Source organism: Coccinella septempunctata, chromosome 2, assembly GCF_907165205.1.
Source record: "Coccinella septempunctata chromosome 2, icCocSept1.1, whole genome shotgun sequence".
NCBI classification, from domain to species: domain Eukaryota; kingdom Metazoa; phylum Arthropoda; class Insecta; order Coleoptera; family Coccinellidae; genus Coccinella; species Coccinella septempunctata.
Genome location: NC_058190.1, coordinates 1,399,183 through 1,426,667, shown reverse-complemented (window position 1 = coordinate 1,426,667; position 27,485 = coordinate 1,399,183). Strand labels below are relative to the sequence as shown.

The 27,485-nt window shown below is 36.2% G+C and overlaps 3 protein-coding genes across 4 annotated transcripts; all 3 read right to left on the bottom strand.

Annotated features, from left to right (window-relative positions):
• Positions 1 to 110: 110 nt before the first annotated feature.
• On the bottom strand, positions 111 to 27,413 carry LOC123306310. Its single transcript, XM_044888271.1, has 2 exons — positions 27,349 to 27,413; positions 111 to 2,279 (listed from the first exon to the last, which is right to left on the bottom strand). The coding sequence occupies exon 2, from the start codon at positions 1,360 to 1,362 to the stop codon at positions 673 to 675; it is 690 nt and encodes a 229-aa protein (XP_044744206.1). The 5' UTR covers positions 1,363 to 2,279; positions 27,349 to 27,413; the 3' UTR covers positions 111 to 672.
• On the bottom strand, positions 9,318 to 11,861 carry LOC123306306 (RE1-silencing transcription factor A-like). 2 transcript variants are annotated; one of them, XM_044888248.1, is made up of 2 exons: positions 10,968 to 11,861; positions 9,318 to 9,749 (listed from the first exon to the last, which is right to left on the bottom strand). In XM_044888248.1, the coding sequence occupies exons 1-2, from the start codon at positions 11,655 to 11,657 to the stop codon at positions 9,726 to 9,728; spliced, it is 714 nt and encodes a 237-aa protein (XP_044744183.1). In that variant the 5' UTR covers positions 11,658 to 11,861; the 3' UTR covers positions 9,318 to 9,725. The 2 variants fall into 2 exon arrangements, with proteins under 2 accessions (XP_044744183.1, XP_044744181.1); XM_044888246.1 differs by having other exon boundaries at positions 9,318 to 9,764; positions 10,983 to 11,861.
• On the bottom strand, positions 11,672 to 15,096 carry LOC123308711. Its single transcript, XM_044891484.1, has 3 exons — positions 14,859 to 15,096; positions 11,841 to 12,081; positions 11,672 to 11,707 (listed from the first exon to the last, which is right to left on the bottom strand). Exons 1-3 carry the CDS (start codon positions 14,894 to 14,896, stop codon positions 11,672 to 11,674), a joined length of 315 nt encoding a protein of 104 aa, XP_044747419.1. The 5' UTR covers positions 14,897 to 15,096.
• Positions 27,414 to 27,485: the final 72 nt, after the last annotated feature.

Sequence of the window (27,485 nt, the reverse complement as noted above, 5' to 3'; positions counted from 1 at the left end):
ATCAAACTTAAAAAATGCTAATCCCAATAAAATGGGCATTTGAGACTCGCAAATAACGTTCACTTATGTACAATGAATGGTCCAAAAAATGTCCGAACAACAGGATGTACATCCTGTCTGTACATCCATTGTACATCCTATATGTACGTCCATAGGATGTTAAATCCAGTGAGGGTCGGACGTTTTCTGGACCAAACATTGTACATAACTGGACGTACAATGGATGTCCGTCATGTCCATTTTGTACGTCCAATGGACATTCAATGGATATACATGTGCTGTGTGTTCATCAGCGACTACAGGGATCGAGACTTTGCTGTTTAACTTAGATCGCATATATTTGAAAAACTTCGCTCCATTTTCCGACTTGATCAGATTCTGTTCATAGGTCTTTCTGGCTTGTTTAAGTGCGGCTGAGAGGTACTCGGAGAATTTTCTATGGCGCAAAAAGTCCTGTGTCGAACGACTCCTACGGAATCTCTGCCAGAGACTCTTCTTTGTGCGGATGTCATTATACAAACTACTAGTGATCCATGGCTTAGTAGGACTCTGTTTAACTATTCTTACTCGGGTGTTAGCTTGAAGAATCTGCGTCAGAGTCTCAGAAAATCGATTCCAGGCTACCTCAACATCAGGTACATCGAGCAACGAGTTCCAGTTGATAGCAGAAAGCTAAGCATTCATCCCCTCGTAATCGACCGATGTTATCACCTTGCTCACAGTTCTTGGGCGCTTGGACGCCTGTACCTGAATGCTTGTGTTCAACACCACATGATCTGACCTTCCCAGCGGGGGAAGATACTCAATATCAGAGATAAGATTCACGTCATTGGTGAGGAGGAGATCCGGTATCGTTGGCTGCTGTTTTATTCTGAACCGAGTGGGCTGATCCACGACCTGAGTCAGACTGGACCTCTGTAACATCTCAGCAAAAGGAAAGGAAGGGGAACCATTTGATGGGAGCTGACTCATAGGCCAGACACGAATATCTCCAAAGTTAAAATCGCCAACTATCAGCAAGTTCTTTCTTGAATTTGATAGATGTTCTAAATGATTAAATAGTTCTTGGTCGTGAGCACAACTTCTAGGACGATATATACAGCCCAAAGACAGCTCCAATTCATCCGACCTCACATCGAAAAACAGGTTATCGATACCAGGGGTAGGTATTGAGTAATGAGAAATACGGTACGAATTAACTACATCATCACGAACATAAACACAAACACCAGCATGGCCAGGAGTTGTTACACTGTCGCAGCGATACATTGTATAACCCGTTAACGCAAACTGCTTGAAGCCAGGTCTCAGCAAGAAAAACAAGGACAGGTTCACGATCACAAACAAGGAGAGATAAATCATCGATTTGAAATTCAGTGAGGCAAGATTCGTATAAATAAGTGGCCAGATTATCAAGTTAGATTTCAGTTTTTTGCGGTCGGTATCTCAACTATTCTAGGAATTCCTTTATTGTATTTTATAGTTAGGTCGGCTTCACCAGAGGCTGAAACATATGCAGAGCATCGGATGTAAATCATCTAAAAAGCGAGGTAACAAGGATGCGAAATCAACGATGGAATTCAAATGAGAAGCAATATTAACAAATCACATATGTGCTATGAAGAAATGAACACAAATTCTGTTGGATCAAAAATATGAAAAATTTTGAATTGCAAAGGCAAAATATGGATTTGTCTTACGGTTTATCACAGTGAATAAATCGATAAATCACGGAGCACAAACAAAACGTGTCAACATGTTCGAGATGATTGCAATTGAATATGATTATGATTAATATTTATCATTTAAATTATCTTTCTGTTTTCTTTAAATTAGGAATTATAGAAGTTGTTCAACAATTTATGGATGGAACGGGGGTTTACGAAAGAGAGGAATATATTATCAAGAATGAGGAAACTAACTCAAACTGTTCATTTACCAAAGTCGAGGAAAATCAGTTATCATCTGCTCATCATAAGTGCTCATTGTGTGAACACATCGCAAGTACTAAAAGTGACCTGCAAAGTCATGTGAAATGTGTACACTTTGATACAAAAAAACACGAGTGCCAATTATGTGGGTACTTTACTGATTGGAAAGAAAATCTGAAAAAGCATGTCGATCATGTACATTAAAAAATCAGGAACCATAAGTGTCATTTATGTGAATATGCCGCTACTACAAAAAGAACTCTTCGAATACATATAGAGGCTGTTCACTTAAAGGTTAAAAACTACAAGTGTGACTTTTGTGAATATGCTGCACATATGAAAAGACACCTCAGAATTAATAACCTTGATACTCACGTAAGAGCTGTCCATTTGAAAATTAAAAAACACAAGGTGCACAGTACTAAAGAGTGTCATCTGTGCGATTATGCTACGAGAAGAAAAAGTACTCTTCAAAATCATATCAACTTAGTCCATTTAAATATGGGGAAACACAAATGTGAATTTTGTGATTACGCTGTGAATTCTAAAAAGAACCTAGCAACACATGTTGAATCTGTACATCTGAAGTGAAACTAAAATGATACAGGGTATCCCATAGTGGATTGCCTTTGAGACCTTTTGGAAAAACTCAACTTACAATAATTATTCTGAAAATTTTGATTGTCTTACCTGTCCTATGGATTTAAAATATTCTCAGCTTTGCAATGTTGTAGTTTGTAATGAATCCCAGTTTTCTGAGAAAATTGGAGTTTATCTGTGTTTAACGTTGTTTTTCTTGCATGCCGTTGAAGATTTCGACGTGTTTCTGATGTTGATATGCGATAAACCGGAGCTGACGACGTTTTTCACTCTTGTCGCATTCTGAAATTTTCAGATTTTAACGTGTGGGGGATTTGCCTATAAAAGCAGTTTTTCCCCCGCGACGGCCTCTTTTGTCACTTGAATCTCTTTTGTCTCTTTACGCTCTTTTTACTCTCTTTTCTCTTGTCTCTGCGATTGTGTGCCCGACGAGCAGATCAGCGAATTTAGAATAAATTTTTTCGTTATGAAGGTAGTGCTCTTAGAAATTAATTTTTATTTATTTTTTCCGCGAGTGCCTTGAATAAAGGAGGTAGGTCCCCGTCTATACCGTTCAGTTTCTTTATTAGACCTACACCGGTTACTTCTTTGACACTGCTGTCTGTATCGCTTTTTGTTATCTTTTGTCGTACTTCACCCTGTTTCGCGAGTCTGACTTTTCCCTTCGCTATCAGTCATGGTGCGTAAGCCCTTGGGGTAGTGAAGGGAAAGTCCCGTCAACACCCCCTGTTCGTGTTCTCGCGTCATAAGTGTTGAAATAGAAATCTCTTCTTTTCTATCAGTCATGGTGCGTAAGCCCTTGGTGTAGAGAATAAGAGATACCGCTCGTCGTCAGTGAAATCCCGTAGTTGCGCTCAAAATAGACCTTTTCTTCGCTATCAGTCATGGAGCGTAGCCCTTGGGGTAGTGAATAAAAGTCTCGAGTAGATCCGCCCTGGTTGTGTTTCTTTCATTTCTGGAGAAATACAATTAATTACATCCCGATACCGTATAGCAAGTCATTTCACTTCGCGAGGTCATCCTTAGTATCCATTTCGTCAGTTCTGGTTGGCGCATTTTATTGAACAACCTTTGATTTTTTTCACTGTACCCGGTATAAACTTTATAAAGTGCTCGTGATCGGATCAGATTTCCCGAATGTATGTTTGCTGATCGATTCGCTCATATTTCATACCTACACATATTTCCGTTGTATATATAATCAGTTTCCAAAGGTGTTACAAGTTTCTACCAAAAACTCTTATTCTTCATATGGAGTATCCAGTATATTTCAACATATATAAATCTATTTTTAAACTTTGAGATGATATAGAATTCTGTAGATCCATTCTGAAAGTTCTGAATAATTTTTTTCTTTGAACAAAATCATATAACTATGTCAGTTCCTCAAAAGAAAGCGGTGCAAAAAATCACACAACTTCACAAAAGTTATGGAAGTCCAAAAGAGTGTTTAATAAATTTCCATTTTTTTTCATCAATTTTTTTAATGTGTTGACTCATTTTTTGGCCATTTTTAGTATTTGTACTTTGTAACAAGGACACTATGTTCTAGGTCTTCCCGCCCATTTTTGGAGGACAGTTAATTATAAATTTTTATTTAAGTTGCTCCTTTATTCCCTCACTTGTGAAACTCTATAGCCACAGTTGAAAATATTATGAAACTTTGGAATGTATAAAAGACCCAAAAATAAACAATACGAATTTGACATAAGTCTTTTTTTAATGTTTATCTGTTGGCAGAAAGCAAATCCAACTAAAAGTCTCTGAAGCCCAATTTTTTTCGAAATAATCTCTAGTATTTTGGTTACAGAATGGGTTATACAAAATTTGAACATACATGTATGTTGCGAGTATACAGGGTGTTTCATCATAAACTGGACAAACTCATATGACGTGTAGAGAACATCGGGAGAATCATTTTTTTTTTATGAAATATTTCCCGTTTTTGAAGCATAAGGGAGATACACGGTGTTTAATGTCATTTTCGAGCGTTATTATATTGAGTGTGGTCGGTTATGTATAAGACTGGAAGTAATGGTTTCTTGTCATATCGTAGTATTTTTGGATGCTTCATTCAGAAATGGTGTAGAGCACCGAAAAAAAAATTACAAAATGGCGGAAACCCTGCAATGTTCGTGATTTTTTTTTTCGGTTGCCAAATTGATTTTCATTTCCTAAATTAACACAATTTTTAAAGGATATCTGTGAAAAAATTTTTTCAGAAATCGAACACAACTTTTTTTTACATGTCTACAGCGAAAAAAAAATTTCACTCGAAATTGATGAAATTTTTCACGATTGTACTTACTTTCATACCTAACACGAATATCAAAACAGAATCGAAAAATATCAAACGGTTTCGTTTTTACAGCCATTCAAATGTCCCGTTCGAATATCTGAAATAATAAAAAAACATGACACAGCTTGTGTTCTTAGGCCCATAATTTTTGAATTTGTATGTCGAAACATTTCAGATTGCAAAATGAATTTAAAAAAAATCAGTGAAACTTCATTGAGAGTCGAACTCCCTGCTCTGAGTTAAGTACCTATTAAAATAAATGTGGAATCTGAATTGAGGTTTTTAATTTTCGTTGCCAAGCAATGGCAGCTCATAGAATTTGACAGAGTATTTGAATTTAACTGAATATAATATCGCAACTATCTTGAAACCAATTTATGCAGTTTGAGTAGAAATTGGCGGTTAATACTTCCCAGATATTAATGGCATGGCATTATTGCGGAAATTTCTACGAATAATTTCACAATTTCACAAACGCAACAAAAAAAACCTATTAGTATAAAATTTATTCATAATTCGTTCTCAAAAATATTGCCATTTTTCAGGATACACTTTCTCGCCATTTTCGCCACACTATCCACCGCTGAACGAACCATTTCCGGGTTTCGGCGAATCTCTTCGGCGGCTGATTCGATTCTTTGAATCATTTCTTCTCTCGAAGTCACTGGATCTCGCTTATCATAAACAAGACTCTTCATATATGACCCCAGAAATAAAAATCATATGAAGAGTCTTGTTTATGATAAGCGAGCTCAAGTAGTCTTATACATAACCGACCACACTCAATATAATAACGCTCGAAAATGACATTAAACACCGTGTATCTCCCTTATGCTTCGAAAACGGGAAATATTTCATAAGAAAAAAAATGATTCTCCCGATGTTCTCTACACGTCATATGAGTTTGTCCAGTTTATGATGAAACACCCTGTATATACAGGGTCTTTCACGAGGAACCTCACCCATATTTATACGGGAAACTACTGAATGTATTTTCATGAAATTCAGCACTTATAAGTATTTCACGATGCTGATGAAATCTAAAATATTTTCAAGGCATGAGCACCTCCGGTTTTTCCGGAAATGACGTCAACTTCCGTTTTTCAAATTAGAACACCATTTTTTTATTGCAGAAATAGATTCCTTAGAAAATTTCAAGTTATTTTGATGAAACATTTTTCAGTTTTGGTTGGAAAATTCTCTCTGAGCGGGAAAATTCGAACAAAAATCGAAAATAGAGCTCCGCTGAAACAAGAATAACTTCGAGGTTTTTGGATTGAAAATTTTCATTTTTGGGATTTTTCAAGATGTAAGATTGATGTATCCACTTTAAAAATCGAAATCGCGATTCATGATACAGGGGGTGAAAAAATCGCTTTCAAAGTTAGGGGTGACAAAATCGTGAAAAATCAATTTTTTCAAATTAGAACCCCATTTTTTATGGCAGATATTGAATCTACGTTAAAAAATAATGTGAGTGTATGCATCACACCATTGCCCAAAAATGGATATTTTCTGAGTTATTCACAAAAAACTGTTTTTCGTCTTGAATTTTCAGCTATTTCTTTTCCCTTCACGCCAAAAAGATGAAATTTTCAGGAACTGTTATTTGAACCCTGCTGTAGATTTTTCACCCCTTCTTGAAACCGACTTCAAGTTACTATTAGGAGAACCATGGCAAACTCTCGCAGTTATAACTAGAGAAGATGCTCAAAGTTTTGACCGTTAATTTCTAGACATTTATTTATACGTCTCAGGAATGCTTCGTGCGTTGCTCTTCTTATTTCATCGGGAGGAAGAGATCTGCAAAAGTGTTTAAAAACCAAATTGAGTTTCAAAACTATGAATCTAAAAATCTAAACAAACCTAAACGCATTTCTGACTAGTTCAATGCAGTCCTCTTTATCAGTCAGGGGAGTTGAGTAGACAATATTTTTATCCTACCCCAAACATAATAGTCTAAAGGAGTTAAATCGGGAGAACGTGGTGGCCAAAGATGTGGACCATTGTTCGCCAACCATCGATCTTCAAATAGCCTGTAGAGGATATTTGACACATTGAGTGAATTGTGTGGAGGCGCGCCATCTTGTTGATACCATAAGTCATTATGGTTCTGTACTAGCGGCTCAATTATTTGAGTCAATATGTCAGAATATCTATCTCCTAAGGGAGAACATTCTTTAAATAATGCAAACATGTGTAGTGTTCTATCTTACCAGTTAAAGTCCCATCATAAATGTGAACATCGAGAATTGCATTATTTTTGACGGCGCAAAAAACATTGAAACTCCAGGTCTCTTGAAAGTTGCATTGTCTGAAGTGGTGGTTGTTCTCTTCATCTCAATAATGACTGTTATGCCTATTGAAAGAACCATTCTTTGTGAATTTAGATTCATCTGTCCAAATTATACAGTCCAAAAAGTTTTCATTCTCTTGAAATCGAATCATCATAGCTTCGCATAACTCTGTTCTCCTGACGAAATCAGTTTCCTTTAAATGCTGTACCTTATTGAATTTATATGGGTGCATTTTATGTTTTTTTAATATTCTCCAAACACTCGATTGAGATAATCCCAGATCAATCTCGGCATCTTTGAGGATTCACACGAAAATATGCAAGAACTGTAATTTCGTTGTTCTCATCTTCTACTACACTTTTTTCTCTGTGTATAGTTTTCTTGACGAAAGATCCGACATTTCTCAAGTTTGTCATGGTTCTGTTAATGGTATCTCTCGTTGGTCTGGGTCGGTCAGGAAACCTCTCAATGAACAGTCGAATCGTTCTATCTACAACTTTATTACATTCTCCATGAAGTAGAATGAGATTTAAATAATCTTCATTGGTAAAATTAGGCATAATGATCGATTTTATAACTTAATACGAATTATCACCAAATTAATAGTAAACACAAAATGCTACTGAATAAAGAGGAATTTGGCAGATGTAATTAATGATATCTATCATTAAAAAAAAATGTAAAACATGATAAGTTTTTGCATATGGTTCATAACGAATTATTTATTTATAACTGGAGAGAAAACCGATGGCCGATTAGTTGAAATAAAGAGGTTTCCGATACAAATTCGAATCAAAATTCGCCATCTATTTAGGAACAACCTGTAACTTTTTTCTCTTGCATATTAGTGTAGTAAAATCTAAAACATGGTTTAAGTAACAGTTCCTGAAAATTTCATCTTTTTGGCGTGAAGGGAAAAGAAATAGCTGAAAATTCAAGACGAAAAATAGTTTTTTGTGAATAACTCAGAAAATAACCACTTTAGGGCAAGGGTGTGATGCAAAAACTCACATTATTTTTCAACGTAGATTCAATATCTGCCATAAAAAAATTGGGGTTCTAATTTGAAAAAATTGATTTTTCACGATTTTGTCATCCCTAACTTTGAAAGCGATTTTTTCACCCCCTGTATCATGAATCGCGATTTCGATTTTTAAAGTGGATACATCAATCTCACATCTTGAAATATCCCAAAAATGAAAATTTTCCATCCAAAAACCTCGAAGTTATTCTTGTTTCAGCGGAGCTCTATTTTCGATTTTTTTTTCGAATTTTCCCGCTCAGAGAGAATTTTCCAACCAAAACTGAAAAATGTTTCATCAAAATAACTTGAAATTTTCTAAGGAATCTATTTCTGCTATAAAAAAAATGGTGTACTAATTTGAAAAACGGAAGTTGACGTCATTTCCGGAAAAACCGGAGGTGCTCATGCCTTGAAAATATTTTAGATTTCATCAGCATCGTGAAATACTTATAAAAGTGCTGAATTTCATGAAAATACGTTCAGTAGTTATCGTATAATTATTTATTTTATTTATTTATTCACAAGGGGATACAAACAGGTACAAAAACCCACTAATGTATCCTCAGATAGAACGAACAAAATTACAGAGATTATAAGTACATAGATCAATTCGATACAAGATTACTAACTTAACTAATGATCATGAGTACAACTGACAAAAATCAACAGAAAAAAAACAAAAAAAAAAAAAAGCGAGAAACCCAGAATGCCCCAAAAATGGCAACTACGTACAATTCTTTTTTAAAATCTTTCGGACCTGTTCCAGAGACATAAAAAAATAATCAACTTGACCACTAAACATGTTGCTGGTCCGAGATATCCGACATAGAGGCGAGTGCTGAGCCGTGTATGTGTACCTAAAGGGTACCATAAAAAGCTCACAGGCTCTGAGAGACCTCTGGGGAACATTGAAGCACAAGCCACCAAGAATATCTGGGCTCTGAAGTTTATTGTTCAAGATCTTAAATGCATATGGGTGAGGTTCCTCGTGAAAGACCCTGTATATATATAGGGAAGTAACATTAGTAGGTACGTTAAAATATAAGCGACATATTCCTGAGACAATTTTTAAGAAAAGAAGTCTATATGAACTTCTGTCCGGAATTTTTAGTTGAGGGATTCTTTTCAAGAAGGAATGTAGAGGGGGAAAATGAAAATATCAATGCTTAAAAATAACCTCATATATTTACAGTATAGTTCATTACTGAAAATTGTTACTTGCTATTTGAATGGACAGATTTTCCACGTATTCCACAAAGTATCGTTTATGCTTGTAACATGTCCCCACCTGTTACCAGTTTTCCAATGAATTATTCATATTCACATGAGTGACATTAATATCTCGTTGATGTTCAAATGAATAGAGTAAAAATGTTTTTTGAGGACATTTTTTGTACTTGCAGCATACTCACACAGATGACACTTGTGTTCCCCAATCCCTAATTTTCAAATGAACATATTTCACGTGATAATCAAGTCTATTCTTAACACTCGCACCATATTCACATAAGTGACATTTGTATTTCTTAATATTCATATGAACAGAGTTGACATATCGCTGGATAATACTTTTATCATTTGTGTTCCTTAATTTTCAAATGAACAGTGTCAAAATGCTTTCGAAGAGTATGTTTTCTACTCGCAGCATATTCACATAAGTTGCATTTGTGTTCCTTAATTTTCAAATGAACTGATTTTATATGTATTTCAAGAGCCTTTTTTTCACTTGAAGCATATTCACATAAGTGACACTTGTATTCCTTAGTTTTCAAATGAACAGAGTTAAAATGCCTTCGAAGAGTATCTTTTTGACTCGCAGCATATTCACATAAGTTGCATTTGTGTTCTTTAATATTCAAATGAACTGATTTCACATGCATTTCGAGATATTTTTTTTCACTTGAAGCATATTCACATAAGTGACACCTGTGCGTCTTAATTTTCAAATGAACAGTGTCAAAATGCCTTGGAAGATACTGTTTTTTACTCGTAGCAAATTCACATAAGTGACACTTGTATTCCTTAGTTTTCAAATGAACTGATTTCACGTGACTATCAAGTGTCTGTTTTTTACTCGTAGCAAATTCACATAAGTGGCATTTGTGTTCCTTAATTTTCAAATGAACCGATTTTATATGTTTTTCAACAGCATTTTTTTCACTTGAAGCATATTCACATAAGTGACACTTGTATTCCTTAGTTTTCAAATGTACAGAGTTAAAATGCCTTCGAAGAGTATCTTTTTCACTCGCAGCATATTCACATAAGTGACACCTGTGCGTCTTAATTTTCAAATGAACAGTGTCAAAATGCCTTGGAAGATACTGTTTTTTACTCGTAGCAAATTCACATAAGTGACACTTGTATTCCTTAGTTTTCAAATGAACTGATTTCACGTGATTATCAAGTGTCTGTTTTGCACTCGTAGCAAATTCACATAAGTGGCATTTGTGTTCCTTAATTTTCAAATGAACTGATTTTATATGTTTTTTAACAGCATTTTTTTCACTTGAAGCATATTCACATAAGTGACACCTGTGCGTCTTAATTTTCAAATGAACAGTGTCAAAATGCCTTGGAAGATACTGTTTTTTACTCGTAGCAAATTCACATAAGTGACACTTGTATTCCTTAGTTTTCAAATGAACTGATTTCACGTGACTATCAAGTGTCTGTTTTGCACTCGTAGCAAATTCACATAAGTGGCATTTGTGTTTCTCAATATTCAAATGAACAGTGTCAAAATGCCTTCGAAGATTCTCTTTAGCACTCCCAGCATATTCACATAAGTGACACCTGTGCGTCTTAATTTTCAAATGAACAGCGTTAAAATGCCTTCGAAGAGTCTGTTTTTGACTCGCAGCATATTCACATAAGTTGCATTTGTGTTCCTTAATTTTCAAATGAACTGATTTTATATGTTTTTCGAGGTCACGTTTAGCACTCCCGGCAAATTCACATAAGTGACACTTGTGTTCCTTAGTTTTCAAATGTGCAGCATATCCAGAAATGTAACATTCTTGTTTCTTCCTATCCAGATGAACACGCTCGACATGCATTAGAAAGTCCCCTTTTCTGCTAGTAACATACTCACATAAATGACACTTAATATTCGAATGAACGGATTTGATATGTAACGCAAGGTCTTTTTCATCATTGGTCTCGAAATCACACATATGACACTCTTGATTGTTGATAGTCACAGGAAGAGCTTCATCATTCTCTAGATCAAATATTTGAGGCGTTTCTTTGGTAAAAAAGGCAGGTGATTGATTTGCATCACCTTCTCTAATTAGGGAGTTTGGGTTAATTTTTTCATTCTCAATTATATATTCTTCTCTATCGTGAACACCTTCTTCGTCTATAAATTGTTCACAAGTGTCCACAACTCCTAAGTTAAACATATCAGATTTTATGCCTGTTGCTAATACTAGAGGCATTTCTTCGTTAAAAGAGGCAGGTGATTGATTTGAATTGTCTTCAATAAGTAGGGAATTTGAGTTCATTATTTCATTCTCAATTATATATTCTTCTCTGTCATGAACTCCTTCATTGTCTATAAATTGTTCGACAAATTCTAAGATTTCTGATTTGACATGACATTTCTCGTCATATTTGCGACAGTATGTATGATCGATATGTTCATATTGTATGGGTTCATCAAGATATTTTTCTTCCCTTGCACCAACCAAGTGACATTTAGGAAATTCACACTGAACCGGTTCAGATTTAATGGTTGTGGGATCAAATACTTGAGGGATTTTTTTGTTGAAAAAGGCAGTTGACTGATTTGCATCAACTACTACACCTGAGGAATTCGTGCAACTTCCTTCGTTCTTTATTATAAATTCTTCTCTTTCGTAAACTCCTTCTTCTTCTATGAAGTGTTCGCATATGTCTATGATCCCTGGTTTTTCTTCTAACTTCACTCTGAAATAAATTAGACTTTCTGAGTCAATTGAATAAAAGGGCATAGCTGGGCACCGTTAATCAGACAATCAACTTCGTTAATCGCTCGTCCGTTACTAAAAAAGTTGACTTCGTTAAACGTTACTTTTGGAATAATTTAGCCCAAGTTAACGTTAATCGTTAACACCATATCAGAAATGCTCCTCAATTGGGTTATCACAGCATATGCAAGTTTACACTGAATAATTATGAGTTTCATTCATGATTTTTTTCAAATTCACCGCGGAAACTATTCAAAATCATTCTTCAAATATGACGGTTTTAAAATTTAAATCGCTTGGTTTCAAGTTCACGATTTGGCAACAGCGCCTACTAGAAAATAAAAACAATGTCCGATCATCTTGTTTATAAAATAACAGCTGGTGATTTACAGGCGCGTACTTACTGGCGAGCCTCAACAGCAACCGGCCATAAAAATCCCATAAAATTTTACTACCTTCCGAACCTTCCTCGTTCGTCGCAGACTTCATAGACAGCCATCTTTGTCTATCTCATCAAGATAATGCATTTGTTGTCCTTTATTATCAAGGCATATTACAGTCGATGTTGCCAGCTTGTGCAATTCTCACAAAACGCTTTAAACTTTGAATACCCATTTTTATTTTTCATTTTTAAGTGCTTGAAATATTTTTATCGAGCTTAAACTTGAATATGCTGTGATAACCCAAATTGAGGAGAATTCCCCAGTAATGAGTCACATGGAAAGAAAATTAAAAAAAAATAGAAATTTTCAAATAGTGTTTAATTCTGAGTACCTATTTCAATCTCATATGGATCATTATGAACTATGTAACTAGTTTTTAATAGGAAATAAAAGGGTTCAATCATAGAGAAAGGGTTCTCTGGGTGTCTCTGGGTTCAATTCTAGATTTTTTTTATCAAGACTCACAAAAGAAGAAACATCTAGATTGGACATTGGCTTATGGCTTGATGGCAGTAAAGCAGTACACACAAATATTCTCCAGGAAATATGATGAAACTCCAATATTAAATTGGATTGGTTGCCGATGATCGTTGTCATTTCATTAAACTAACTTTATTATCCTGTCAGTCAGTGTCAAGTAAATTATTATAATATTATCAAAGAGTAACAACTTTTTGTTGTTGAATTAGCATTAATATTGATAATGATAAGGATTGTCAAATAAAAGGTACCTAAGTTTACACAAGTACAACACTTTCTTTGTAAGGTCTTGGGTCTTGTTAGTACGAAGACGGTGAATGATTGCCAAGCAAATGGTGGTAATTTACGAAAGGCACTCAACTTCTCAACAGAAGAAAAGAGTTTGTTGCTAACTAAAATATGATTTGTGACACCAAATTGATAATTGAAAAAGACTGATGGCATTACAATAAAGGCAAAAGAAAAGGCTTGGTATTCAGTAATTAATTCATTCAATCTTCAAAATCCATCAAAAATGGGAATTTCTGCAGCCAGTTCAACAAATTATTCTAGGTTAGAATCCCGCCCTTAAATATCTAAGTGGTCATTACAGGAGCGCTTAAATTTAAGGCTAGCTTTAGCCATTTAAATGTCACTTAACAGTTGGTGCAACGTACACTTAACACTAAGTGCATCTTCTAGAAACCTACGTCGACAACAAACTTTGATATTTACCGATCATGCGTTGCTTACGCTAATTACGTAAATTTGTATCTTCCATACGACTAAAATCTGAGACAGATAGCGCAAGACCTTATTCCATTACCGCATAACCAATAAACACCCATATCTCTCTAATATATTATTAGGTCTATGAAGGACCAGTAAATGTCAAAGTACTCTATCATCTGAGTTCACTCTTAACCCTGAACAGAGTACCACAGGGATCCATACTGGGACCTCTGTTGTTCTTTCTTTCTATCAATGAGCCTCCCTTAAGTCCAAGAGATGCTTTGTTCAGTTTTTGTACACAAAACATCATTTTAAAGATGGGTTTGATAATCTTGTTTGCTGATGACAAGTCTTTTGCTGTTAGGGCTTCTTCTTTCTAGGAGCTTCAAATATTGTGCGACTTTATACTTGATGAGATGGTACCATACAGAAAATCCTGTAATTAACATTGAAAGGACGGAATTTACCAGTGGATAAATGTGGTAAGGAACTCATTCTTGCCACCTGGATACTGTTACCACATCTAAGGATTGTGTTAGATTTCTTGGAATTTTTATGGATGGTAATTAGAGATAGTTCAATCATATTAATTTGGTCTGTAGCAGATTAAATATCTCGTTCTTTGCTATAAGTGGAGTAGAACACTAGCGTTCCCCATGTCATCGTTGATCAATATCTATTACAGGTTAGTGTTTAGTCATTTATCTTACAACATCCTTCTTTGGGGAAATTTTTCAGTAGATGATAGGGTCTTCATTGTCCAAAAGTGGATTTTGCGCATGATCTATAATATAACTCCAAGGTCGTCTTGTAGACCAGTTTAATAACAAAATAGTATTCCCACACTGTCTTGTATTTTTAGTCTTGAAACTTATTATATGTATATTAGGGAGGAAGAGAAAAGCATCAGAAAATAATCATAATATTCATAATCATAATTCATAACAACCATACTCGAAGTGGAGGAGTACCGAAAAACACAGGACAATAAGGACAAAAAATTGTTTAACCATTTACCTTGCCTTATTCGATCTCTGAATCTCAGAGAATTCAAGACGACTAATTCAGTTGAGTTAACAAATCAGGCATAATTGAAACAAAATATGTAAATGGAGATACTCACTCATCAGCATCTTCAATAACAATACAATGTTCACCCATATCTATTTTTGGTAGGTGTAGAGCTGGATTTAAATGATGAATTATAAAATCGGTAAACACTCTATTTAATTTAAAGTTCTTCAATACTGGTTATACGCTTTTCCTGGAAATAAAATCCTTTCATTTTGTTGAAAACGATGATTTTTTACGTTGTTTATATCCGTATGATGAGAGGTTAAAAGCATAGACCTAATGGTATATTATTATTATTATTAGATCTATGGAAAAAAGAGAGGTTAACCGTTCAACGAGTGACAGCTCTTCCTATTAATTATTGGGTAATCTTAATCACTAACTCTTCAAAATTTCTACTAACTCAGTGTTGTGAGCGTAGAAATTGTGGGGTAAGTTGTTTTTTCACTTTATTTTTATTTTTTATAATTACACTAAGAAAAAATAATTGAAAAAACCGCTGAGTGATAACGTAGCAAATCACTGCTAATTTCAATGGTCGTCGGGGGGTCCCCAGGATCCCCCAGAGGGTAATTCTCCCTTAATTTCTCGTCCTCAAACCCCGCTCTCTCCACAGGTTCTTAATCACCTATCAGCAAAATCGCAGAAAACTTTTAAATCATTGCTAGTTGATGTTACCGAAGACTCCTCATCTCATTTTTCTCTGGCAGACATTTCATTGCTCTCTAGGGAGATCAATAGTATTAGAAGTATATTCCAGGATGATGAAGAACTATTCCTGGAGGCAACAAAGGCATCTCAATCAGTTTCTTCCTTGTTATCTCAGTTATCTGAGAATTCTCGTCCACCCCATAAAAAAAAAATAGTCCACACTTACTCTATGTCAGATTCTGGCCCTTTTTTAGTTATAGTTGAATCTAAATCAGACGCTAACATTGGTAATATGCATCCAATGAACTTTGGTAAGGAACTCGACAGACTCAAGGTGCCTGGTGTCGAAGATGTTAAAAAGAAAGGAAAGAAGAGAATCTCCGTGGAGTTCTCTACTCCCCTAAATGCTAATAAATTCCTATCTGAAAATCCTTTCATTGATGACCCTGATATCGATGTTTTCATTCCATCCCGAATGGTCTCTAGCAGAGGTGTCATCAAAGATGTGGGATCTAGTATCTCTAGGAAGATATTTTGTCCCACGCCAACTCCAGAATAAAAATTATTGGTGCTCGTCAGTTGAAAAGAAGGGTTGTTAAGGATGGAACTACCGCTTATGTTCCCTCAAATTCGTGGGTACTCACCTTCCACGGGAAAAACTTGCCAAATAAAATAGGTATTTTTGGTGTTCTAAGAAATGTTTCTCTATATGTGGGTCCAGTTATCCAGTGCTACAATTGCCTGAGATATGGACACACTAAGACAAACTGCAATTCCCCAGCCGAATCAAAAAGATGTCGAAATTGTGGCGAAAAACATGAAGAATCAGATTGCCCAAATAATAATAACCCTAAATGCCTGTTTTGCTCTGGTAACCATGCTTCTACCGATAGGAAATGCCCTGAATTTGCTAGGCAAAAACAAATTAACAATCTCATAGCATTGGAGAATATTTCGTACTTTGAAGCTGTGAAACTGGTCCCAAGATCCTATAATGCAGATATTTCATCTGAAAACGAAGCAGTCAATCCAGTCTCCCAACCTAATTCTTTCCCATCGCTAGTACCCCGAACACTTAGAAATAACTCTCCTCAAGAGGCATCCCTCATTTCAGTTCAGAACAGAAGGTCCCTCCTGCAATCACCTCAATCTAGAAATACTTCTTATGCGACTCTTGTTAAGAAAAGAAAAATACCGCAATCCCCAGGTTATAACAGGGAAGCACACAATGACCAGCTTATTCACTTGTCACTTCCACTATCCCCAGTCACTACGCCGAACTCCTTCCATAAATCAAACCCTTCACTCAAACCAGCTTATAATTCTATTTCTGATGACGATTTGTTCAAACTAATTTCTCAGCGAGTATTAAAAAACCATGAGTTTGTTAAGAGCCTAATGAATTTCATAGAAAATCAATCAGCCCCAGAATTCTCATTCAACTCTTCTACCCACAACAACAATAAATCTAATAACAATGTTCAGTCCAACATTCCTAACAAATAAATATCAATAGAATATTCCTCTATATGTCCATTTTAAACTCCTACTCCTAATATATTCTATCCCTAATGTTAAGAATACTTCAGTGGAATATTAGATCCATATCTTCCAACATTGACAATTTGAAATATCAAATAGAGGAATACCATCCTAACATCATCCTACTTTCCGAAACCTGGTTGAGCAGCTCCAACTTCTTCAAGTTGTCTGGCTATAGTATACTTAGACAAGATAGACCTACTTTGGGGGGCGGTATCGCCTCACTTGTTTGCAGAAGTCTGAGTTTTGCTGAGGTTAGTCTTAACATGCCTCTCCCAGATGGAGTTGATATTCATGGATTTAAAGTGGACCAGCTAACGATTGTGCATATCTATTGCCCTCCAGACCGCGTACTCCCCATGAAATTTTGGGTTAATTTAACCTCTAATCTCCCCTCCCCATATCTTATTAGTGGAGACATTAATGCTCAGCATCCCCTTTGGGGTTCTTACTCCAAAAATAGAAATGGTAACATTCTTGATCAGTTTTTATCCACCAGTGATCTTTGCCTCCTCAATGATGGCTCTCCTACTAGGATTACGACCCCGGATAAACCGAGCGCACCAGATGTTTCTCTCTGTTCCCCGGGTATTGGAGTTGACTCCTTCTGGGAGGTCCTTCCGGATCCGGGTAGCAGCGACCACTGGCCAACGATGACCAGGATTGCGAATCTCAAATTAACTGAATTTTCCCAGAATTATTTTACAACTTCTAGATATAACCTTAAGGAGGCCAATTGGATGCTGTTCCAGGAATTGATCGCTCAAGAGGTTGAACGTCGAGATATTCAGCGACTTGATGATGTCCAGAAGATCATTATTTCTTCAGCTGATCGCTCTTTCCCTGTTGAAAGGTGTCGTGAGGGTCACTCCAGATATCGGGTCCCGTGGTGGGATGCGGAGCTTATTACCCATATGAAAAATAGGTCAGAGGCCTACAGGAACTTCCGCCTGAACCCTACAAATTCAAACTATCTAAATGCCAAGAAAATGCAAGCCATTGCCAAAAGAAAAATCAGAGAAAAGAAAAAGTCCTCCTTCAGAGATTTCTGTGAAAACCTAAGTATAAAGGACAGCAAAAATCTTTGGAAAAATGTCAGAAGGTTTCGTTCCGGCATCTCCCCATGCTCCCAAACGCGTGCCCCTCCATCTTGCGGCAGAGAAATCCTCTCGAGAATCTGTCCTTCCCCTCAGCTAGTTATCCACGATGCTGATAGTGGCCCTCTGGGCACTAATAATCTATCCCGTGGATCTTCGATCTCACTACCTCCCTTCTCTCTGTGTGAACTGTCAAAAGTAATGTTCAGTAAAAAAGACTCCGCTCCAGGTAAGGATGGCATGTATAACGTATTCTATCTTCAAATCAGATAACATAAAATCAACTCAAAATGATAGAGACTGGCAAACGATTAACAGAAAGACCAGGAAAAACAGACAATTCAACAAGGTATTATGCACGGGAACTAGGTCGGGCGATGCATTAATTCAAGGAGTTAGGAAAAGGAAATGGATATACCTGGGAAAAATTGCAGGGAAGAAAACTACGGAAGATGTGACAAATTATGTCCAATCAACTAAAAACATTGAGGATGTACAAGTAAAGAAATTGGAAACTAGAGGTGGAAATTCTGCGTTCACAATAGGAGTCACCGGGGACGAAGATTTTCAATCTATTTGCAGTGAGGAATTTTGGCCAGAAGGAGTAGTGGTTAGAGAGTTCAGCTTTAGGAATTTTTTCCGACAATTGACCAAAACAAATACAAACAGCTGAAACAGATAGAAAAAAACAAAACCTTTAAATTAATACACATCAATATACAGTGTCTCAATACTTCTTACAATGGACTTTTAAAATTAATAAATGAGTATAACACTGATTTTATTGCAATAACTGAACATTGGCAGAATGAAGAACAACTGAACAGTTTCTATTTAGAGGGATATAAAAAAGTAAATAGTTTCTGCAGAGAGCAGGGCAAACATGGAGGAGTGGTTGTTTACTCAAGAGTCAACTTTGAATTTAAAGCCAGGTTAGACATTTCGAGATTTTCTATAGCAGGTATATTTGAATGTTGTGCTATGGAGGGTCATTCTAATAATAGACTTAAGCTAATAGTTGTATGTATATATAGGCCAACGTCAGCACCGCTGGCTGATGTAGATATATTTTTTGAGAAACTACAAGAAGTTTTAGATCATATAAATCAACAAAAAAATGGTCCAGTCTTAATAGTGGGCGATTTCAATTTTGATTTCCTCAATACAGGCAATAAAAACACTAATGTCATAACAACGATAATGAATAGTTTTAATTTAAAAAAGATGGTTAATGAACCAACTAGAATAACTAGTCACTCAGCTACTTGTCTTGACAATGTATTTACTAATATAGCAGATAGTTCTGTGAAGGTAATTCAACCACATTTATCTGATCACTCAGCTCAAATTGTCTCTTTCACTCTGGAGAATGGGTATGAAACTAAACTTCGGGGTGAAAAACTGATGAGAATATATAATGATGAAAGTATATTTTGTTTCAAAGCACAATTGTCGGAATATGATTGGTCAGATCTATATAAATATAATAATGATGAAATTGATGAAATGTGGAAATTTTTTCATTGTCAATTTCAAACTATGCTTCAAACTTCGATTCCGATTGTAAAATTAAAATCAGGAAAGAGAAATTTATCAAAACAAATCAATGCAACTTGTAATTCCAACCCTGTTTTGATGGCTTTAAAGAAAGAACTTGATATGCTTTCTTTGGTGGCACAACATCGGCCGGAATATTATCAACAATATAAGTTTACCAAGAAAAAATATGATTCAGAAATTAAAAAAATTAAGCAAGCATTTATCAGTAATAAAATATCTCAGTCAGATAATAAAACAAAAACAACATGGAATATAATAAATTCGTTAAATGGTAAAGGCCATATAAAAGAGCAAATTCTCCCTTCAGGAAACCCACAAGTTATTGTGAGTGAGTTCAATAGATTTTTTGCGAACATTGGTTCCATCATTCCAACTTTTCCTTCAGGTCAGGACAAATATGATATGAAACGTGTACAGAACTCTTTTTTTGTATTTGAAGTGAAATCAGATGAAATAATTAAGGTGGTTAAACAATTGAAAAACACTTTTTCATCGGGATATGATGAAATGCCAAATGTATTAATCAAAAAAACTATTTATTTGATAGTGGAACCGCTGAGGTACATAATAAACAAATCATTTGTGGAGGGTGTCTTTCCATCTGAGCTAAAAATGTCTATCATATCACCAATATATAAATCCGGACCTACAAATGATATAGGTAACTATCGACCTATAAATATGTTAACAACTTTCACGAAAATATTTGAAAAAATTTTAGCTAATCGTCTAATCAGTTTTTTTAGAAAACATAAAATTTTCAGTAGAGCGCAACACGGTTATATGAATAAAAAAAATACAACTACAGCAATTTTTGAGCTTACAAATTTTGTCATAGAGGCTATTGAAAAGGGTGAAATTCCTGTAGGGTTGTTTCTTGATTTGTCAAAGGCTTTCGATTGTGTGAATCATGACACATTATTAAAGAAGCTGGAAAAGTATGGTATACGAAACCAACAGCTAAAACTTATTCGTAGTTATTTAAATGGAAGGAAACAAAAAGTACGTATTAAAATAAACACGGAAACTTACATTTCCGATGAACAAACTGTGGATCGAGGTGTACCACAAGGTAGTATACTCGGGCCACTTTTGTTTATTGTGTACATAAATGATTTGCCCAATAATATTGATCAAAATTTAGATCTCATAATGTATGTTGACGATACAAACATAATAAAAAGGCTGCAGAATATATTGAATTTAATACAGCATGTGAATGCAGCTTTCTCAGAAGTGAAATGCTGGTGCTGTACTAATGAATTAAAATTGAATGAAAAAAAAACAGAATGTGTAATTTTTCATACATCTAGGTCAAATATTGAGATACCAGAGACAATATTAATAGATGAGTCTCAAGTTAAGATAGCGGACTCTACTAAGTTTTTAGGTGTGCATGTTGATGCTAATCTGACGTAGAAAAATCATATTGAATACCTAAATAGAAAACTGAACTCCAATTTATATGCAATGAATATTTTTAAAAAATCAGTAGATACATCCACACTGAAAGTGGTTTACTTTGCCAACTTCCAATCACTATTGTCATACGGAATTGTATGCTGGGGAAATAGTTCCAGTACTGATATCTTATTTGTGAAACAAAAAATGGCCATAAGATCTTTATTTAAAATGAAATATAGGCAGACTTGTAGAGGTGTTTTTCGAGCAAACAATATTCTGACATTAACTGGCATATATGTATATAATTGCATTAAGTTTTTGGTAGAACATAAGGAATTGTTCGAAAAATATAAAAATAAAAATGAAAAAACTAGGCAAATGGATCAATACTACTACCCAATTCACTCACTTAGCATAACTCACAAAAATTCTAGATATATGTGTATTAAACTGTACAATATTTTGCCAAGGCAATTTCATGTTATGGACGATGTAAAAAAATTTAATAAAAGACTTTTCCTATTTATCATTGATTGTGAACCATATAATGTAGGAGAATATTTAGATTACTGTAGAATACACAGAAATATGTGATTAGGCTAAAATATATTTCTAATTATGAAGTATGATAACATACTAGGACATTTTTTCTTGTACTTACTTAGTATGTACTATGAATTGAATAAAAATTGTTATTGTTATTGTTATTGTTATGCTCAAACATCTACCCATCCAAGCTAAAACTATAATCCTACGGATATTCAACGGATTACTCTGAAATCCTGACATTCCCTCATCTCTTACGGAAACAATTGTAGTACCTATCTGCAAACCTGGAAAGCCCCCTCATGACCCTAATAGCTATCGGCCCATAGCTCTCACCTCCTGTCTGCTGAAAATCTTTGCATCCCTTATAGCAGCAAGACTGGAGAGAATTTACGAGCTGAACACCCCCACAACTGAGCCCCAATTAACTTCCGAAAGGGCAAATCTGTCAATGATGCTCTGGCTGCCTTAACGACCTCCATTTACACAGCATTTGTTAGGGATGAATTTTCCGTAGTTGTTTTTCTGGATATCAAACAGGCGTATGACTCTGTAAGATTTGATATCTTACAATCTATTTTACTGAAAGAAGGAATTCCTGTCCAACTAATCAATGTCCTGTAAAAACTAACCGTGGGAAGGAAGGTTTTCTTGGTAGACCCTTGTTTTAACAAACTTATTGGCCCAAAAACATCTTTTCTAGGCCTAGCCCAGGGTTCCCCTGATAGCTGCAATCTCTTCAATTTTTTCGTTAAAGGACTATCCTCCTTTTTGAACGTCCCAGGCATTGAGGTAATCCAATATGCGGATGATACCACAATAATATCGTCTGGAAAATCCTTTAAAGACGCCTTTGAAAGAATGACCCAGGCACTAGCATTGATTGAGCAATGGACTCAGAGTAGGGGACTCACTGTCTCGGCAGAGAAGTCTGCTGCTATGTGCTTCCACAAGAGAAAAACTTTGGTCAATCTCCGTATGCTTCAACTTTCTTCTAGTACAATCCCCTGGAAAACCTCCACCAAATACCTTGGAGTAACCTTACATGTCGATATGAACTGGTCCCTTCATATCGAAAACATGTGTTCGAAAGCCAACCGAAACATTAACGTCATGAAAGCCCTATGTCGTACATGGTGGGGTTCACACCCTCAAACCATGTTAACTATCTACAAAGCCATAGTTCTTCCCTTTCTTGACTATGGGTCTATTTTCTTGGGAAGATGTACAAAGCCCATTCTGTCTCGACTTGATAGGGTCCAGTTTTCTGCCATCCGGGTGGCTTTGGGATACATGAAGTCCACCCCTATAAATGTCCTTCTTGCTGAGAGTAAACAACTTCCTCTTTCCCACCGTCGTATCTGGTTGGCTGCCAAATTTGTTTCTAGGGTAGCTAGAAAATCACCTAATCCCCTCCTTCAAAAGATGTCACTGCTGTCATCTTGGCGCCATGCTGGGGTGGCCGATCTGCCCCACCTTCATTAGAGGCTCTCAGTTTGTTACCTGAGACAGATTGTTTCTTCTCCTCTTGCCGTCTTCCTCGTTTTCAGTTTCCTTTGTCCGTCCACTACCTTGATGTCGACTATTGCTCTTTAAACCTTCGGAAAGAGGACTTGGACAACTCCTATTTGTTTGTTGAGAGATGCGAAGAGAGGTTTCCCCATCACTCCCGGCTATTCACAGATGCCTCAAAATTTCGGGACCAGGTTGGTATAGGTGTTTTCAGCTCAGAGGGTATCTCATACAGTGGGCGCGTCCCCTCGTACTTCTCCATCTCATCCGCTGAACTCCTCGCGATCGATAAAGCTCTGTCTATAGTTGAAGAAACGTCCAACAATAATACTATCATCATTTCAGACTCCAAGTCCGCCCTTGAAAAGATAAAAAACTGGCTCCCCCACTCCAATTATGATACTATAACCCTTTCAATCCGAAACCGTCTTTCTACACACTCTCAGTCCAACCGTAATATTGTATTTGTCTGGGTTCCCAGCCATACAAACATTTCAGGCAATGATCATGCAGACCGTTTGGCTAAGGAAGGTTGCAAACTCCCTAGTCCTCTTCCTATCAAAGGAGACATAAGAGAACATTGGCCCTCATTGAAACGAAACATATGGGAGAAGTGGAGGTCGGAATGGAAACGATCTTCGCTCCTTAGGGGTCATCTCTACTCTACCATGATTAACATGACCCACTTCCATGAAAAACCATGGTTCCATTCAATTGATCTTCCTAGAGGCAATCTGACAACAATGAATAGACTCAGGGCAAACCTTTGCTGTTCACCTGCCCACTTAGCTAAGATCCAGGTCAAAGACAGTGACCTTTGTGAATGTGGAGAGAGAGGAGATTTGCAGCACATTTTCTTTTCATGTTCTCTCAAAGATCATGAATGCAGGAAACTATATGACGACCTTTCAAAAGTATGCGCTAATATGCCTTTTCCTCTTAACATCCAAGATTTGATATTCTCTGAAAATCTGTTGGTATACAAATCACTCTTCGGTTTTTTGAATTCTTGTGGATATAAGCTGTGATATGTGTGTTTCCGTGAAGCTAACACTATGTATCCTTTCAGTTTCCCAAGTGATGTCTTATGTGTCACCCCTCCTCACCCGAAGCTGAAACTTACCTCTATAATAAATAAAAGTCTTTACACCTTTTGAAATTATATTAAGATATTTAGCACCTTGAAGATTGAAGTGTTCAATGTGTAGATGGCCCTGCTGCCAAGCACAATAAAAGAAGAAGAAGAAGAAGATTAGATCTATGGTTAAGATTCTTTGAGAAAAACCATAGAGAAAAACTATGAAGAGTAGAGAGAAGGAGAACGATCGTCGTCCCCGAAAACGGGGAACGTAGGCAAGGAGTCGCTGCGATCGCTACGTTTATCGATAAGGGGTGGGGATTTTATCGTCAATATTAAATGAACAGCCTTCATTTTATTTTAGATTATGTGTCATCGTGGTTTTTCTGATTATTTTTGAAATACCTTTCTTCAAATCTATATTAAATATGAGTTCTCTGAATTATATGCAATAAAATACAAGTCAAATTATAGGGGTTACTATGTTATCAGATTTATTCATTCATAATTATTATTATTATTATTATAAAAGATACAGAGTTGAGTATAAAATACTATAGAACTCTTGAAAAAGAAACATAATAAAAATAAGCAATATTCATCCAATGACAAGGGAAAAAAAAAGAAGAAAAAACAGAAAAATCCCCAATATGTGCTGAAATATCCTAAATAACACTTGTCCTCCAGATGTCGAACCGATTCTTGAAAACATTAACCGTCGGAGCTCCAACAACATGAGGTGTAAGTTGATTCCAACAAGCGAACACCCGATTGCTCAGGAAATGCTGACGGGCTCTCGTATGGAATCTTTCCCGCGCTAGCTTCATGTCATGTCCTCTGAGATGGTTGGTGTTCAGCACAAAGAGATGCGACAAATCCCAGCCGAAAAATGCTTTTAATGCTCTGAACGCCACAATCATGTCCCCACGGATCTTTCGATCCGCGAATGTATCAAGACACGTTATGTTCAGACGATCTCCGTTGGTAGGTCTTTGCACTCCATATGGCAACCGTGTGACACGCCGCTGCAAAGATTCGAGCATCTGAGCATCTCGCCGAAGCCATGGATGCTAGACCGGGCCAGCAAACTCTAAAATTGGGCGGATGTAAATCTTATAAAGTGCGGCGACGGTATCTGGATGGCAACCCTTGAAACACTGCTGGATCATGTAAAGTCGTTGTTTTGCTTTATTACAAATATGTAAAATGTGTGGACTCCAGGAAAGGTCACTGTTCACAAAATGTTACATCAAAATAACTTGAAATTTTCAAAGGAATCTATTTCTGCAATAAAAAAATGATGTTCTAATTTGAAAAACGGAAGTTGACGTCATTTCCGGAAAAACCGGAGGTGCTCATGCCTTGAAAATATTTTAGATTTCATCAGCATCGTGAAATACTTATAAGTGCTGAATTTCATGAAAATAGTTCAGTAGTTTCCCGTATAAATATGGGTGAGGTTCCTCGTGAAAGACCCTGTATTTTCCGGCTTGATCAGATTCTGTTCATAGGTCTTTCTGGCTTGTTTAAGTGCGGCTGAGAGGTACTCGGAGAATTTTCTATGGCGCAAAAAGTCCTGTGTCGAACGACTCCTACGGAATCTCTGCCAGAGACTCTTCTTTGTGCGGATGTCATTATACAAACTACTAGTGATCCATGACTTAGTAGGACTCTGTTTAACTATTCTTACTTGGGTGTTAGCTTGAAGAATCTGCGTCAGAGTCTCAGAAAATCGATTCCAGGCTACCTCAACATCAGGTACATCGAGCAACGAGTTCCAGTTGATAGCAGAAAGCGAAGCATTCATCCCCTCGTAATCGACCGATGTTATCACCTTGCTCACAGTTCTTGGGCGCTTGGACGATAGTACCTGAATGCTTGTGTTCAACACCACATGATCTGACCTTCCAAGCGGGGGAAGATACTCAATATCAGAGATAAGATTCACGTCATTGGTGAGGAAGAGATCCGGTGTCGTTGGCAGCTCCAATTCATCCGACCTCACATCGAAAAACAGGTTATCGATACCAGGGGTAGGTATTGAGTAATGAGAAATACGGTACGAATTAACTACATCATCACGAACATAAACACAAACACCTGCATGGCCAGGAGTTGTTACACTGTCGCAGTGATACATTGTATAACCCGTTAACGCAAACTGCTTGAAGCCAGGTCTCAGCAAGAAAAACAAGGACAGGTTCACGATCACAAACAAGGAGAGATAAATCATCGATTTGGAATTCAGTGAGACAAGATTCGTATAAATAAGTGGCCAGATTATCAAGTTAGATTTCAGTTTTTTGCGGTCGGTATCTCAACTATTCTAGGAATTCCTTTATTGTATTTTATAGTTAGGTCAGCTTCACCAGAGGCTGAAACATATGCAGAGCATCGGATGTAAATCATCTAAAAAGCGAGGTAACAAGGATGCGAAATCAACGATGGAATTCAAATGAGAAGCAATATTAACAAATCACATATGTGCTATGAAGAAATGAACACAAATTCTGTTGGATCAAAAATATGAAAAATTTGAATTGCAAAGGCAAAATATGGATTTGTCTTACGGTTTATCACAGTGAATAAATCGATAAATCACGGAGCACAAACAAAACGTGTCAACATGTTCGAGATGATTGCAATTGAATATGATTATGATTAATATTTATCATTTCCATTATCTTTCTGTTTTCTTTAAATTAGGAATTATAGACGTTGTTCAACAATTTATGGATGGAACGGGGGTTTACGAAAGAGAGGAATATATTATCAAGAATGAGGAAACTAACTCAAACTGTTCATTTACCAAAGTCGAGAAAAATCAGTTATCATCTGCTCATCATAAGTGCTCATTGTGTGAACACATCGCAAGTGCTAAAAGTGACCTGCAAAGTCATGTGAAATGTGTACACTTTGATACAAAAAAACACGAGTGCCAATTATGTGGGTACTGTACCGATTGGAAAGAAAAATCTGAAAAAGCATGTCAATCATGTACATTTAAATATCAAGAACCATAAGTGTCATTTATGTGAATATGCCGCTACTACAAAAAGAACTCTTCAAATACATATAGAAGCTGTTCACTTAAAGGTAAAAACTACAAGTGTGACTTGTGTGAATATGCTGCACATATGAAAAGACACCTCATAATTCATGTGAAAACTGTTCATTTAAAAATCAAGGATCACAAGTGTCATCTATGTGAATACGCTACAAGTTTCAAAAAGCAGCTTCAACAACATATCAACTCTGTTCATTTTGATATCAGGGAGCACAAGTG

Bases quoted from the DNA above. Each gene is read 5' to 3' on its own strand.
- LOC123306310 (XM_044888271.1), bottom strand. From the start codon at position 1,362: ATGATTTATCTCTCCTTGTTTGTGATCGTGAACCTGTCCTTGTTTTTC.
- LOC123306306 (XM_044888248.1), bottom strand. From the start codon at position 11,657: ATGAACTCAAATTCCCTACTTATTGAAGACAATTCAAATCAATCACCT. The intron at 9,750-10,967 runs TTGAAAATTAAG...GACACTGTTCAT, and splicing joins GGCATTTTAACGCTGTTCAT to TTGAAAATTAAGGAACACAA.
- LOC123308711 (XM_044891484.1), bottom strand. From the start codon at position 14,896: ATGGGTGAACATTGTATTGTTATTGAAGATGCTGATGA. The intron at 12,082-14,858 runs GTGAGTATCTCC...AATTTATTTCAG, and splicing joins GTTATTGAAGATGCTGATGA to AGTGAAGTTAGAAGAAAAAC. The intron at 11,708-11,840 runs GTTGGTGCAAGG...AACAATTTATAG, and splicing joins AATTTCCTAAATGTCACTTG to ACAATGAAGGAGTTCATGAC.